Below are 14,898 nucleotides of genomic sequence, written 5' to 3' on the forward strand. Positions count from 1 at the left end.
CATTCCAACAGAGCACTTAGTAAAAAAATCATTCCAACAGAGCACTTAGTAAAAAAACATTCCAACAGAGCACTTAGTAATAACCCCATTCCAACAGAGCACTTAGTAAAAAAAACATTCCAACAGAGCACTTAGTAATAACCCCATTCCAACAGAGCACTTAATAAAAAAAACATTCCAACAGAGCACTTAGTAAAAACCCAATTCCAACAGAGCACTTAGTAAAAAACCCATTCCAGCAGAGCACTTAATAATAAACCCATTCCAACAGAGCACTTAGTAAAAAAACATTCCAACAGAGCACTTAGTAATAACCCCATTCCAACAGAGCACTTCGTTAAAAAAAACATTCCAACAGAGCACTAATAAAAAAAACATTCCAACAGAGCACTTTGTAAAAATAACATTCCAACAGAGCACTTAATAAAAAAAACATTCCAACAGAGCACTTAATAAAAAACACATTCCAACAGAGCACTTAATAAAAAACCATTCCAACAGAGCACTTAATAAAAAAATCATTCCAACAGAGCACTTAGTAATAACCCCATTCCAACAGAGCACTTAGTAAAAACCCCATTCCAACAGAGCACTTAGTAAAAAAAACATTCCAACAGAGCACTTAGTAAAAAAAACATTCCAACAGAGCACTTAGTAAAAAAAACATTCCAACAGAGCACTTAATAATAAACCCATTCCAACAGAGCACTTAGTAAAAAAAACATTCCAACAGAGCACTTAATAATAAACCCATTCCAACAGAGCACTTAGTAATAACCCCATTCCAACAGAGCACTTCGTTAAAAAAAACATTCCAACAGAGCACTAATAAAAAAAACATTCCAACAGAGCACTTTGTAAAAATAACATTCCAACAGAGCACTTAATAAAAAAAACATTCCAACAGAGCACTTTGTAAAAAAACATTCCAACAGAGCACTTAATAAAAAAACATTCCAACAGAGCACTTTGTAAAAAAACATTCCAACAGAGCACTTAATAAAAAACACATTCCAACAGAGCACTTAATAAAAAACCATTCCAACAGAGCACTTAATAAAAAAATCATTCCAACAGAGCACTTAGTAATAACCCCATTCCAACAGAGCACTTAGTAAAAACCCCATTCCAACAGAGCACTTAGTAAAAAAAACATTCCAACAGAGCACTTAGTAAAAAAAACATTCCAACAGAGCACTTAGTAAAAAAAACATTCCAACAGAGCACTTAATAATAAACCCATTCCAACAGAGCACTTAGTAAAAAAAACATTCCAACAATGTCGTCCCACAATACACTAAACTCAATCTTAACAGTCAAAATGAACAGAATTATTTTTTTCTAAATCTCCTTTTAAGCTGTTTCAATAAGGCAACATGGTAGGAGGCCTCATAAAGGCTACCTTAAGGATGGACAAACATATTATATTCTCATTCTGGTAATCTCAAAAGAATCAAGTTAAAGCCTATTTTGGCCTTTAAATATAACATGTATCATATAGCACACAGAGTAGAAATATGTCATGAAGATACAGTCGGGAAGGAAGACAGTAAGACACAGGATGGTAAAAGAAAACATAAGAAAGAAAACAGGACTTACTCTGACAAACCAGAAGGGCAGAGAGAGAAACAGCTGTGTAGGGGGGCTAGTTAGTTGACTGGCTGTATCTGATGTAGCCATATAGCCTATGGCTGTAGCTAGCAGATGCCTTGTGCAAGCCAGAAGGCCCTCCAGGCAGTGTTCGAGCTACAGACCAGCCAAAAGGCACCCACAGCATGGCAATAATGACTTCCTAATGTCCCCTCACACCCCTCACCCTACCGCCACAACAAAGACTGCTGGCCAACGAAATAGACCTATAGTGTAGATTCGGGGCAGGAAACCACTCATGTAAAACTTCAACTCATATAAAACTTCAACACCCCAAAGACTCAAGCAGTTTGTATTGATGTTCTTCTCAAAGAACATGTATGTTTCCATGCCCAGTGAGATTGATAAAAGGCATAATTACAGTCTCCAAGATACAGAATGAAAGCCAAAGGACTTGACAGGAAAATGGAGATGAATTCAACATAAAATAATAAAGTATTAATTTGAAAAAATAATTGTTGTCAAGGTGCCCATTTCTGATAAGAAAAGACTATTGACAGAATTAACTGCCCCTCAACACCCCTCAACACAGTCCCAAAGAACAAATACACACACACAATCATGCACACACACACACAAATCATACACACAAATCATGCACAAACACAGACACTTTCTGCCCAGAGAGAATGGAAGGAAAGGGGTTTCCTTGGTGTTTCCCACGGTCAGATAGAAGAAAGCATGTTGAAAGAGAGACGGTGTCACTAAGGTTATCAGGATCCGGACACAAGAAATACTGACAAGACACACAGCACTTAGTAAAAAACCCATTGCAACAGAGCACTTAGTAATAACCCCATTCCAACAGAGCACTTAGTAATAACCCCATTCCAACAGAGCACTTAGTAATAACCCCATTCCAACCGAGCACTTAGTAAAAAAAAACATTCCAACAGAGCACTTAGTAATAACCCCATTCCAACAGAGCACTTAGTAAAAAAAACATTCCAACAGAGCACTTAGTAAAAAAAACATTCCAACAGAGCACTTAGTAAAAAAAACATTCCAACAGAGCACTTAGTAAAAAAAACATTCCAACAGAGCACTTAGTAAAAAAAACATTCCAACAGAGCACTTAGTAAAAAAAAACATTCCAACAGAGCACTTAGTAAAAAAAACATTCCAACAGAGCACTTAGTAGAAACCCCATTCCAACAGAGCACTTAGTAAAAACCCCATTCCAACAGAGCACTTAGTAAAAAAAACATTCCAACAGAGCACTTAGTAAAAAAAACATTCCAACCGAGCACTTAGTAAAAAAAAACATTCCAACAGAGCACTTAGTAATAACCCCATTCCAACAGAGCACTTAGTAAAAAAAACATTCCAACAGAGCACTTAGTAAAAAAAACATTCCAACAGAGCACTTAGTAAAAAAAACATTCCAACAGAGCACTTAGTAAAAAAAACATTCCAACAGAGCACTTAGTAAAAAAAACATTCCAACAGAGCACTTAGTAAAAAAAAACATTCCAACAGAGCACTTAGTAAAAAAAACATTCCAACAGAGCACTTAGTAGAAACCCCATTCCAACAGAGCACTTAGTAATAAACCCATTCCAACAGAGCACTTAGTAAAAAAAACATTCCAACAGAGCACTTAGTAATAACCCCATTCCAACAGAGCACTTAGTAAAAAAACATTCCAACAGAGCACTTAGTAATAACCCCATTCCAACAGAGCACTTAGTAAAAAAAACATTCCAACAGAGCACTTAGTAATAACCCCATTCCAACAGAGCACTTAGTAATAACCCCATTCCAACAGAGCACTTAGTAAAAAAAACATTCCAACAGAGCACTTAGTAATAACCCCATTCCAACAGAGCACTTAGTAAAAAACCCATTCCAACAGAGCACTTAGTAAAAAAATCATTCCAACAGAGCACTTAGTAAAAAAACATTCCAACAGAGCACTTAGTAATAACCCCATTCCAACAGAGCACTTAGTAAAAAAAACATTCCAACAGAGCACTTAGTAATAACCCCATTCCAACAGAGCACTTAATAAAAAAAACATTCCAACAGAGCACTTAGTAAAAACCCAATTCCAACAGAGCACTTAGTAAAAAACCCATTCCAGCAGAGCACTTAATAATAAACCCATTCCAACAGAGCACTTAGTAAAAAAACATTCCAACAGAGCACTTAGTAATAACCCCATTCCAACAGAGCACTTCGTTAAAAAAAACATTCCAACAGAGCACTAATAAAAAAAACATTCCAACAGAGCACTTTGTAAAAATAACATTCCAACAGAGCACTTAATAAAAAAAACATTCCAACAGAGCACTTAATAAAAAACACATTCCAACAGAGCACTTAATAAAAAACCATTCCAACAGAGCACTTAATAAAAAAATCATTCCAACAGAGCACTTAGTAATAACCCCATTCCAACAGAGCACTTAGTAAAAACCCCATTCCAACAGAGCACTTAGTAAAAAAAACATTCCAACAGAGCACTTAGTAAAAAAAACATTCCAACAGAGCACTTAGTAAAAAAAACATTCCAACAGAGCACTTAATAATAAACCCATTCCAACAGAGCACTTAGTAAAAAAAACATTCCAACAGAGCACTTAATAATAAACCCATTCCAACAGAGCACTTAGTAATAACCCCATTCCAACAGAGCACTTCGTTAAAAAAAACATTCCAACAGAGCACTAATAAAAAAAACATTCCAACAGAGCACTTTGTAAAAATAACATTCCAACAGAGCACTTAATAAAAAAAACATTCCAACAGAGCACTTTGTAAAAAAACATTCCAACAGAGCACTTAATAAAAAAACATTCCAACAGAGCACTTTGTAAAAAAACATTCCAACAGAGCACTTAATAAAAAACACATTCCAACAGAGCACTTAATAAAAAACCATTCCAACAGAGCACTTAATAAAAAAATCATTCCAACAGAGCACTTAGTAATAACCCCATTCCAACAGAGCACTTAGTAAAAACCCCATTCCAACAGAGCACTTAGTAAAAAAAACATTCCAACAGAGCACTTAGTAAAAAAAACATTCCAACAGAGCACTTAGTAAAAAAAACATTCCAACAGAGCACTTAATAATAAACCCATTCCAACAGAGCACTTAGTAAAAAAAACATTCCAACAATGTCGTCCCACAATACACTAAACTCAATCTTAACAGTCAAAATGAACAGAATTATTTTTTTCTAAATCTCCTTTTAAGCTGTTTCAATAAGGCAACATGGTAGGAGGCCTCATAAAGGCTACCTTAAGGATGGACAAACATATTATATTCTCATTCTGGTAATCTCAAAAGAATCAAGTTAAAGCCTATTTTGGCCTTTAAATATAACATGTATCATATAGCACACAGAGTAGAAATATGTCATGAAGATACAGTCGGGAAGGAAGACAGTAAGACACAGGATGGTAAAAGAAAACATAAGAAAGAAAACAGGACTTACTCTGACAAACCAGAAGGGCAGAGAGAGAAACAGCTGTGTAGGGGGGCTAGTTAGTTGACTGGCTGTATCTGATGTAGCCATATAGCCTATGGCTGTAGCTAGCAGATGCCTTGTGCAAGCCAGAAGGCCCTCCAGGCAGTGTTCGAGCTACAGACCAGCCAAAAGGCACCCACAGCATGGCAATAATGACTTCCTAATGTCCCCTCACACCCCTCACCCTACCGCCACAACAAAGACTGCTGGCCAACGAAATAGACCTATAGTGTAGATTCGGGGCAGGAAACCACTCATGTAAAACTTCAACTCATATAAAACTTCAACACCCCAAAGACTCAAGCAGTTTGTATTGATGTTCTTCTCAAAGAACATGTATGTTTCCATGCCCAGTGAGATTGATAAAAGGCATAATTACAGTCTCCAAGATACAGAATGAAAGCCAAAGGACTTGACAGGAAAATGGAGATGAATTCAACATAAAATAATAAAGTATTAATTTGAAAAAATAATTGTTGTCAAGGTGCCCATTTCTGATAAGAAAAGACTATTGACAGAATTAACTGCCCCTCAACACCCCTCAACACAGTCCCAAAGAACAAATACACACACACAATCATGCACACACACACACAAATCATACACACAAATCATGCACAAACACAGACACTTTCTGCCCAGAGAGAATGGAAGGAAAGGGGTTTCCTTGGTGTTTCCCACGGTCAGATAGAAGAAAGCATGTTGAAAGAGAGACGGTGTCACTAAGGTTATCAGGATCCGGACACAAGAAATACTGACAAGACACACAGCACTTAGTAAAAAACCCATTGCAACAGAGCACTTAGTAATAACCCCATTCCAACAGAGCACTTAGTAATAACCCCATTCCAACAGAGCACTTAGTAATAACCCCATTCCAACCGAGCACTTAGTAAAAAAAAACATTCCAACAGAGCACTTAGTAATAACCCCATTCCAACAGAGCACTTAGTAAAAAAAACATTCCAACAGAGCACTTAGTAAAAAAAACATTCCAACAGAGCACTTAGTAAAAAAAACATTCCAACAGAGCACTTAGTAAAAAAAACATTCCAACAGAGCACTTAGTAAAAAAAACATTCCAACAGAGCACTTAGTAAAAAAAAACATTCCAACAGAGCACTTAGTAAAAAAAACATTCCAACAGAGCACTTAGTAGAAACCCCATTCCAACAGAGCACTTAGTAATAAACCCATTCCAACAGAGCACTTAGTAAAAAAAACATTCCAACAGAGCACTTAGTAATAACCCCATTCCAACAGAGCACTTAGTAAAAAAACATTCCAACAGAGCACTTAGTAATAACCCCATTCCAACAGAGCACTTAGTAAAAAAAACATTCCAACAGAGCACTTAGTAATAACCCCATTCCAACAGAGCACTTAGTAATAACCCCATTCCAACAGAGCACTTAGTAAAAAAAACATTCCAACAGAGCACTTAGTAATAACCCCATTCCAACAGAGCACTTAGTAAAAAACCCATTCCAACAGAGCACTTAGTAAAAAAATCATTCCAACAGAGCACTTAGTAAAAAAACATTCCAACAGAGCACTTAGTAATAACCCCATTCCAACAGAGCACTTAGTAAAAAAAACATTCCAACAGAGCACTTAGTAATAACCCCATTCCAACAGAGCACTTAATAAAAAAAACATTCCAACAGAGCACTTAGTAAAAACCCAATTCCAACAGAGCACTTAGTAAAAAACCCATTCCAGCAGAGCACTTAATAATAAACCCATTCCAACAGAGCACTTAGTAAAAAAACATTCCAACAGAGCACTTAGTAATAACCCCATTCCAACAGAGCACTTCGTTAAAAAAAACATTCCAACAGAGCACTAATAAAAAAAACATTCCAACAGAGCACTTTGTAAAAATAACATTCCAACAGAGCACTTAATAAAAAAAACATTCCAACAGAGCACTTTGTAAAAAAACATTCCAACAGAGCACTTAATAAAAAAACATTCCAACAGAGCACTTTGTAAAAAAACATTCCAACAGAGCACTTAATAAAAAACACATTCCAACAGAGCACTTAATAAAAAACCATTCCAACAGAGCACTTAATAAAAAAATCATTCCAACAGAGCACTTAGTAATAACCCCATTCCAACAGAGCACTTAGTAAAAACCCCATTCCAACAGAGCACTTAGTAAAAAAAACATTCCAACAGAGCACTTAGTAAAAAAAACATTCCAACAGAGCACTTAGTAAAAAAAACATTCCAACAGAGCACTTAATAATAAACCCATTCCAACAGAGCACTTAGTAAAAAAAACATTCCAACAGAGCACTTAATAATAAACCCATTCCAACAGAGCACTTAGTAATAACCCCATTCCAACAGAGCACTTCGTTAAAAAAAACATTCCAACAGAGCACTAATAAAAAAAACATTCCAACAGAGCACTTTGTAAAAATAACATTCCAACAGAGCACTTAATAAAAAAAACATTCCAACAGAGCACTTTGTAAAAAAACATTCCAACAGAGCACTTAATAAAAAAACATTCCAACAGAGCACTTTGTAAAAAAACATTCCAACAGAGCACTTAATAAAAAACACATTCCAACAGAGCACTTAATAAAAAACCATTCCAACAGAGCACTTAATAAAAAAATCATTCCAACAGAGCACTTAGTAATAACCCCATTCCAACAGAGCACTTAGTAAAAACCCCATTCCAACAGAGCACTTAGTAAAAAAAACATTCCAACAGAGCACTTAGTAAAAAAAACATTCCAACAGAGCACTTAGTAAAAAAAACATTCCAACAGAGCACTTAATAATAAACCCATTCCAACAGAGCACTTAGTAAAAAAAACATTCCAACAGAGCACTTAATAATAAACCCATTCCAACAGAGCACTTCGTTAAAAAAAACATTCCAACAGAGCACTTAATAAAAAAAACATTCCAACAGAGCACTATGTAAAAATAACATTCCAACAGAGCACTTAATAAAAAAATCACTTTCTGCCCAGAGAGAATGGAAGGAAAGGGGTTTCCTTGGTGTTTCCCACGGTCAGATAGAAGAAAGCATGTTGAAAGAGAGAGGGTGTCACTAAGGTTATCAGGATCCGGACACAAGAAATACTGACAAGACACACAGCACTTAGTAAAAAAACCATTGCAACAGAGCACTTAGTAATAACCCCATTCCAACAGAGCACTTAGTAAAAAACACATTCCAACAGAGCACTTAGTAAAAAAAACATTCCAACAGAGCACTTAGTAATAACCCCATTCCAACCGAGCACTTAGTAAAAAAAAACATTCCAGCAGAGCACTTAGTAAAAAAAACATTCCAACAGAGCACTTAGTAAAAATAACATTCCAACAGAGCACTTAGTAAAAAAAACATTCCAACAGAGCACTTAATAAAAAAAACATTCCAACAGAGCACTTTGTAAAAAAACATTCCAACAGAGCACTTAATAAAAAAAACATTCCAACAGAGCACTTTGTAAAATAACATTCCAACAGAGCACTTAATAAAAAAAACATTCCAACAGAGCACTTTGTAAAAAACATTCCAACAGAGCACTTAATAAAAAAAACATTCCAACAGAGCACTTTGTAAAAAAACATTCAAACAGAGCACTTAATAATAAAAACATTCCAACAGAGCACTTTGTAAAAAAACATTCCAACAGAGCACTTAATAAAAACCCATTCCAACAGAGCACTTAATAAAAACCCATTCCAACAGAGCACTTAATAAAAAAACATTCCAACAGAGCACTTAATAAAAAAAACATTCCAACAGAGCACTTCGTTAAAAAAAACATTCCAACAGAACACTTAGTAAAAAAAAACATTCCAACAGAACACTTAGTAAAAACACCATTCAAACAGAACACTTTGTAAAAAAAACATTCCAACAGAGCACTTAGTAAAAAAAACATTCCAACAGAACACTTAGTAAAAACACCATTCAAACAGAACACTTTGTAAAAAAAACATTCCAACAGAACACTTAGTAAAAACACCATTCAAACAGAACACTTAGTAAAAACACCATTCAAACAGAACACTTTGTAAAAAACACCATTCAAACAGAACACTTAGTAAAAACACCACTCAAACAGAGCACTTTCCTTTATCCCCCTGACGAAGGCAAAGCTGAAAATGTCCCTACAGATCTAGAGGAAATAGAGGCTCTAAAAACCCACAACCAGCATCAAGTGAGTGCTGGACAATTTGTAGGCCTACAATGTATTTCATTTATGCTTTCACTCTACCAGCCTAACTATACAATGAGTCTATAAAATAGACTTTGTGCCATACAACACTTGTGATTTAGGGTCTGTTTTACACAATGTGAGCGCAGACGTCTGTCTTGTGGCATGTAAACAGCACAGAGGAGTGCGCCAAGTGTGTAGAAGTAGGAGTAAACATGCATTAATGAATTCCATATTCTACTCTACTCACTGCCCTAGTTTCTCAGAGTGTGCCGGAGTGTGTGTGTGTTCTGTTCTTCTGTGTAATTATCTCTGTTTGTTCTCCTATAAGAACATATAAGAACATGAACTAATCCTATATCATGTCCCTTTTTTCCTCTCCTTGTTAGCAGGCAGTAAACGGAGGCGGAACAAATTATGCCCCAACTTTGACCATATGCTGCACAGCACAGTACAGCTCCATGACATCATGAAGCGTTACACTCTGCACAGCACTGATTTGAGTTTAAGGGTTTTGACTTGAATTAAAAAGGCATTTTAACCAGCGCTACTCTGACTACCAGGGGGAAATGTAGCATGCCAGCATAGTGTACAGTATAATTTGAGCAGACACACACACACATTTTACTAGACACTCTTATCCAGAGCAACTAGGGTTAAGTGCCTAGCTCAAGGGCACATTGGCAGATGTTTCATCAAGTAGGCTTGGGATTCGAACCAACGCTCTTAACCGCTAGGCTACCTTCTGCCCTTAAACCTTAATTTAACCAGGCAGGGGTTATGTAGAGCATGAAAAGGGTTAACACTACAGAAACAGATGGACCAGTGTGGGCTGAAGAGGGGTGAGATATGCAGAGGGTCCCCTCTTCAGCATCTGCTAATCTCTCACAGTTTAACTGCCAAACAGTTATTCTGCTTCTCTTCTCAAGACAAATGTTTACAACACATTTACATGGCCTTCGCCCCCTGCCTTGGGATGGGGCTGGAAGATTATCCTGTTTGGATTTGGTGTTTGTGTGTGAGATTGTGAGATTGTGTAAGTGTGTGTATCTCACCCCTCCTGTGTGTGTGTGTGTGTGTGTGTGTGTGTGTGTGTGTGTGGGGGGGGGGGGGGGGGGGGGGGGTTATCAAAATATACTGTGTGTGGGTTTTCTTTTGCATCGTGAAAGCAGTAGACCTATGGGATGCCATAGGCTGTAGTTTATCACTGTCACTTAAATACAGTTGAAGTCAGTAAGTAGTTTACATATAATTTTGCCAAATACATTTAAACTCAGATTTTCACAATTCCTGACATTTAATCCTAGTAAAAATTCCCTGTTTTAGGTCAGTTAGGAGAACCACTTTATTTTAAGAATGTGAAATGTCAGAATAATAGTAGAGAGAATCATTTATTTCAGCTTTAATTTCTTTCATCACATTCCCAGTGGGTCAGAAGTTTACACACACTCAATTAGTATTCGGTAGCATTGGGTTTAAATTGTTTAACTTGGGTCAAATGTTTTGTGTATCCTTCCACAAGATTCCCACAATAAGTTGGGTGAATTTTGGCCCATTCCTCCTGACAGAGCTGGTGTAACTAAGTCAGGTTTGTTGGCCTCCTTGCTTGCACACACTTTTTCAGTTCTGCCCACAAATGTTCTATAGGATTGAAGTCAGGGCTTTGTGATGGCCACTCCAATACCTTGACTTTGTTGTCTTTAAGCCATTTTGCCACAATTTTGGAAGTATGCTTGGGGTCATTGTCCATTTGGAAGACCCATTTGCAACCAAGCTATAACTTCCTGACTGATGTCTTGAGATGTTGCCTCATTATATCCACATAATTTTCCTTACCCATGATGCCATCTATTTTGTGAAGTGTACCAGTCCCTCCTGCAGCAAAGCACCCCCACAACATGATGCTGCCACCCCCCTGTTTCACGGTTGGGATGGTGTTCTTCGGCTGCAAGCCGCCCACGTTTTTCTCCAAACATAACGATTGTCATAACGGCCAAACAGTTCTATTTTTGTTTCATCAGACCAGAGGACATTTCTCCAAAAAGTACGATCTTTGTCTCCATGTGCAGTTGTAAACCATAGTCTGGCTTTTGTGTGGCGGTTTTGGAGCAGTGGCTTCTTCCTTGCTGAGCGGCCATTCAGGTTATATCGGACTATATAGGACTCGTTTTACTGTGGATATAGATACTTTTGTACCTGTTTCCTCCAGAATCTTTACAAGGTCCTTTGCTGTTGTTCTGGGATTGATTTGCACTTTTCGCACCAAAGTACGTTCATCTCTAGGTGACAGAATGCGTCTCCTTCCTGAGAGGTATGATGGCTGCGTGGTCCCATGGTGTTTATACTTGCATTCTATTGTTTGTACAGATGAACATGGTACCTTCAGGCATTTGGAAATTAATCCCAAGGATGAACCAGACTTGTGGAGGTCTACAATTTTTTTTCTGAGGTCTTGGCTGATTTCTTTTGATTTTCCCATGTCAAGAAAAGAGGCACTGAGTTTGAATGTAGGCCTTGAAATACATCCACAGGTACACCTCCAATTGACTCAAATTATGGCAATTAGCCTATCAGAAGCTTCTAAAGCCATGGCATCCTTTTCTGGAATTTTCCAAGCAGTTTAAAGGCACAGTAAACTTAATGTATGTAAACTTTTGACCCACTATAATTCTGATACAGTGAATTATAAGTGAAATAATATGTCTGTAAACAATTGTTGGAAAAATTACTTGTGTCATGCACAAAGTAGATGTCCTAACCAACTTGCCAAAACTATAGTTTGTTAACAAGAAATGTGTGGAGTGGTTGAAAAACGTGTTTTAATGACTCCAACCTAAGTGTATGTAAACTTCCAATTTCAACTGGAAAACCATTTGGAACGGATACCACTCTGAAGGATCTAATGAATGTTGCAAAAGTTCGCTTTCCTGGTTTAAAAATGATACCTTTATCTTATCTTTTTTCACACGTCCAGGGCCTTGAGCGGCTGTTTCAATATAACTGCTTTATAATGGAAAGAAGCGAAGCCTAGCTAGAGCTCCAGCACAAACGTCAAAGCGACATTAAACACGAAGAAGCACTAAACATTGCATGCGTTTTTATGCATTCCTCACACTGAGGTCAATTACTATATACCCTCTTATTTGATGGATAATCATAATTTATTGTCCCACCTGATGATTAAGAAATATGAACAGTAACCATCCTCCACTAGGTCTCTTTATACCCTACCCCTGATGTAGCCCCATATCTGACAACAGTTGATAAAATACCATTGCATTTCTTAATACTTTAGTGTTGAAGGAAAATCATGATCAATTGCTGATGATTAAATGCATGCATTGGTGGTTACAGTTGTATGCCTCGACTCATGCTTTACGGCGCATATCATATAGTCCCTATCAGTACATGCACACATCACAGCAGATGATGGAACAGAGAGAGGGAAAGAGAGACGGTGATTGAATCATCGTGGGTCTTACCTTGATTGTCTTCGTCCATCTCGTGAATGCCGTGATGAGACAGTCCAGAAATCAGATCGGTGGGTCAAGTTTAGATGTCAAGGTAGACGTGTTTTTATTACTGTCTTTAAACGGTAGATAGGCTACGATCTATATCCTGTAATGACAGACCGACGACTCACAGGGAGCTGAGCTGTGCACAGTCGAAATGCAACAGCGAAAATATATTAATAACAAAAAAGCCTACCTTCATGAGAAATCTAGGGTACCACCAAATAAACATCCATGTATTACGATTAAAGATGTATAAGAAACGTTTCCAAGAATTGGATGTATTAAATCCGATGATAATAGTTATCCTGCCACTACCATCCCTCGCTATCCAGGTTAGCCAACCTACTCCAATGCAGTCCAATGCAATGCAAAGGATAGCGGATTCTCTACATGGCTAAACGTTTACCATACGTCATCACTCCGCTCCGCCCCGGTGGTGACAGACAACCCCTCACCCTCAAAAAATGTTTCATTAGTTCCATGTATATTTCCATGTATATTTATATATATATATATATATATATATATTAAAAACATATGAAAAACTTAAGAAAATTTGCACTGATAGAAGATAAAGTCTCTATTTGGTGCAACAAGCTTAAACTGTCATTCGGCGGTGTAGGCAGAAATCCGTTGATGGCGGGGCCAGCAAAAATGTAGGAGGACCACAATTTGGGCACTCAAATCATCATTAAATTATCATAAAAACATAGCCTACCCTATACCCTACTGTAATCGGTCTAACACAACAAACCATCTGACATGTAATTTCGCATTACAGACCAGATAGTCTTGAAATCCAAGATTCTTGCATTTAACATAGGACTCACATAGACCTGAAACATAATAAACCATAGGCCTATAATTAATAGACTTTGAGATTAGAACATAATGCCCTGATATAACAGTAATAATCACAATAGGCAGCCATAGCCTATATAGACTAGAACAGTGGTCACCAACCTTTTCTTAGTCGAAATCACTTTATAAGTCAAAATCCGAGTGCAATTCTCTGCTGGGCGCGGGAGACCAAGTGCGCCTACAATGTATTGTGTGATATCAATTAAATGCCTATAGGGCCCAACTATAGCGCATGGGTGGAGAAGCATAGGGCAAAGTTATATTTCCAATTAAATTCGAGTCGAAGTGAAGCGTATTTCATGATTTCTGAAAGTCTTTAATAAATCAAATTGTATTTGTCACATGCGCCGAATCCAACAGGTGTAGACCATACATTGTTTACGTACAAGCCCGTAATCAACAATGCAGTTTTAATAAAACAGCGAATAACACCGTAAAAACAAATGGGGGGGGGGGGGGGGGCTTGGGGATAGAAGCTGTTAAGGAGCCTTTTGGACCTAGACTTGGCGCTCTGGTACCGCTTGCTTTGCTTGCGTTAGCAGAGAAAACAGCGTTGTAGTGCTGATCATTGTCTCTGAATGTACTGAAACTGTATTTAATGCGCTTGATTAGATCAATGCGATCAGTGATTGATAAAGAGGGGGACTGGAGGCCCTTTATGGCAAAATCACTGATATCAAATAAGTTGACATTTTCTCCAACAAAAAATGTAACTGTGAGCTTTGTTTAGCCATTGTACTTGTTTTTGCTAGCCAAGTTGGCTCGTGAGTCTTAGCTAGATAGATCATGGGGAGTAGCCTACACAGTGTAGCCAAGCCTACACAGTGTAACAGTGTAGCCAAGCCTACACAGTGTAGCCAAGCCTACACAGTGATGGCTACTGTTTACTGCACATATGGTATCAGTGCAAGTGACAAGTGCCAGAACCTGCCCATTATTTTACACATTTTTAAGCTGATTGTTTTTTTTTTACAGTAAATAATCAAGCATAAATCCAATTCATTACATAGGCCTATATTATTGATTGTATGTACAGCACTAGATTTTATGTAAGATGTCCTTGAGTGTCCTGACAGGCATCTGCCAAATAAAATGTGTTATTATTATTATTATTATTATTATTATTATTTCCCCACCTACCCACCCCCTTCCATCTGAGGGTGTATGTGTGTTTAAGCCAGTGCTTGACTTGGATTGAAA

The 14,898-nt window shown here is 37.4% G+C and overlaps 1 protein-coding gene across 1 annotated transcript in view; it reads right to left on the bottom strand.

Annotated features, from left to right (window-relative positions):
* LOC139376751 (cytohesin-3-like) overlaps positions 1-13,227 on the bottom strand; it is a 45,040-nt gene extending 31,813 nt beyond the window's left edge. The window contains exon 1 of the mRNA XM_071119648.1: positions 12,805-13,227. Coding sequence (XP_070975749.1) covers positions 12,805-12,823 — 19 coding nt within the window. The 5' untranslated portion in view covers positions 12,824-13,227. The remainder of the gene's footprint in view (positions 1-12,804) is intronic.
* Positions 13,228-14,898: the final 1,671 nt, after the last annotated feature.

Source organism: Oncorhynchus clarkii, chromosome 20 (genome assembly GCF_045791955.1).
Source record: "Oncorhynchus clarkii lewisi isolate Uvic-CL-2024 chromosome 20, UVic_Ocla_1.0, whole genome shotgun sequence".
In the NCBI taxonomy this organism is placed as follows: Eukaryota; Metazoa; Chordata; class Actinopteri; order Salmoniformes; family Salmonidae; genus Oncorhynchus; species Oncorhynchus clarkii.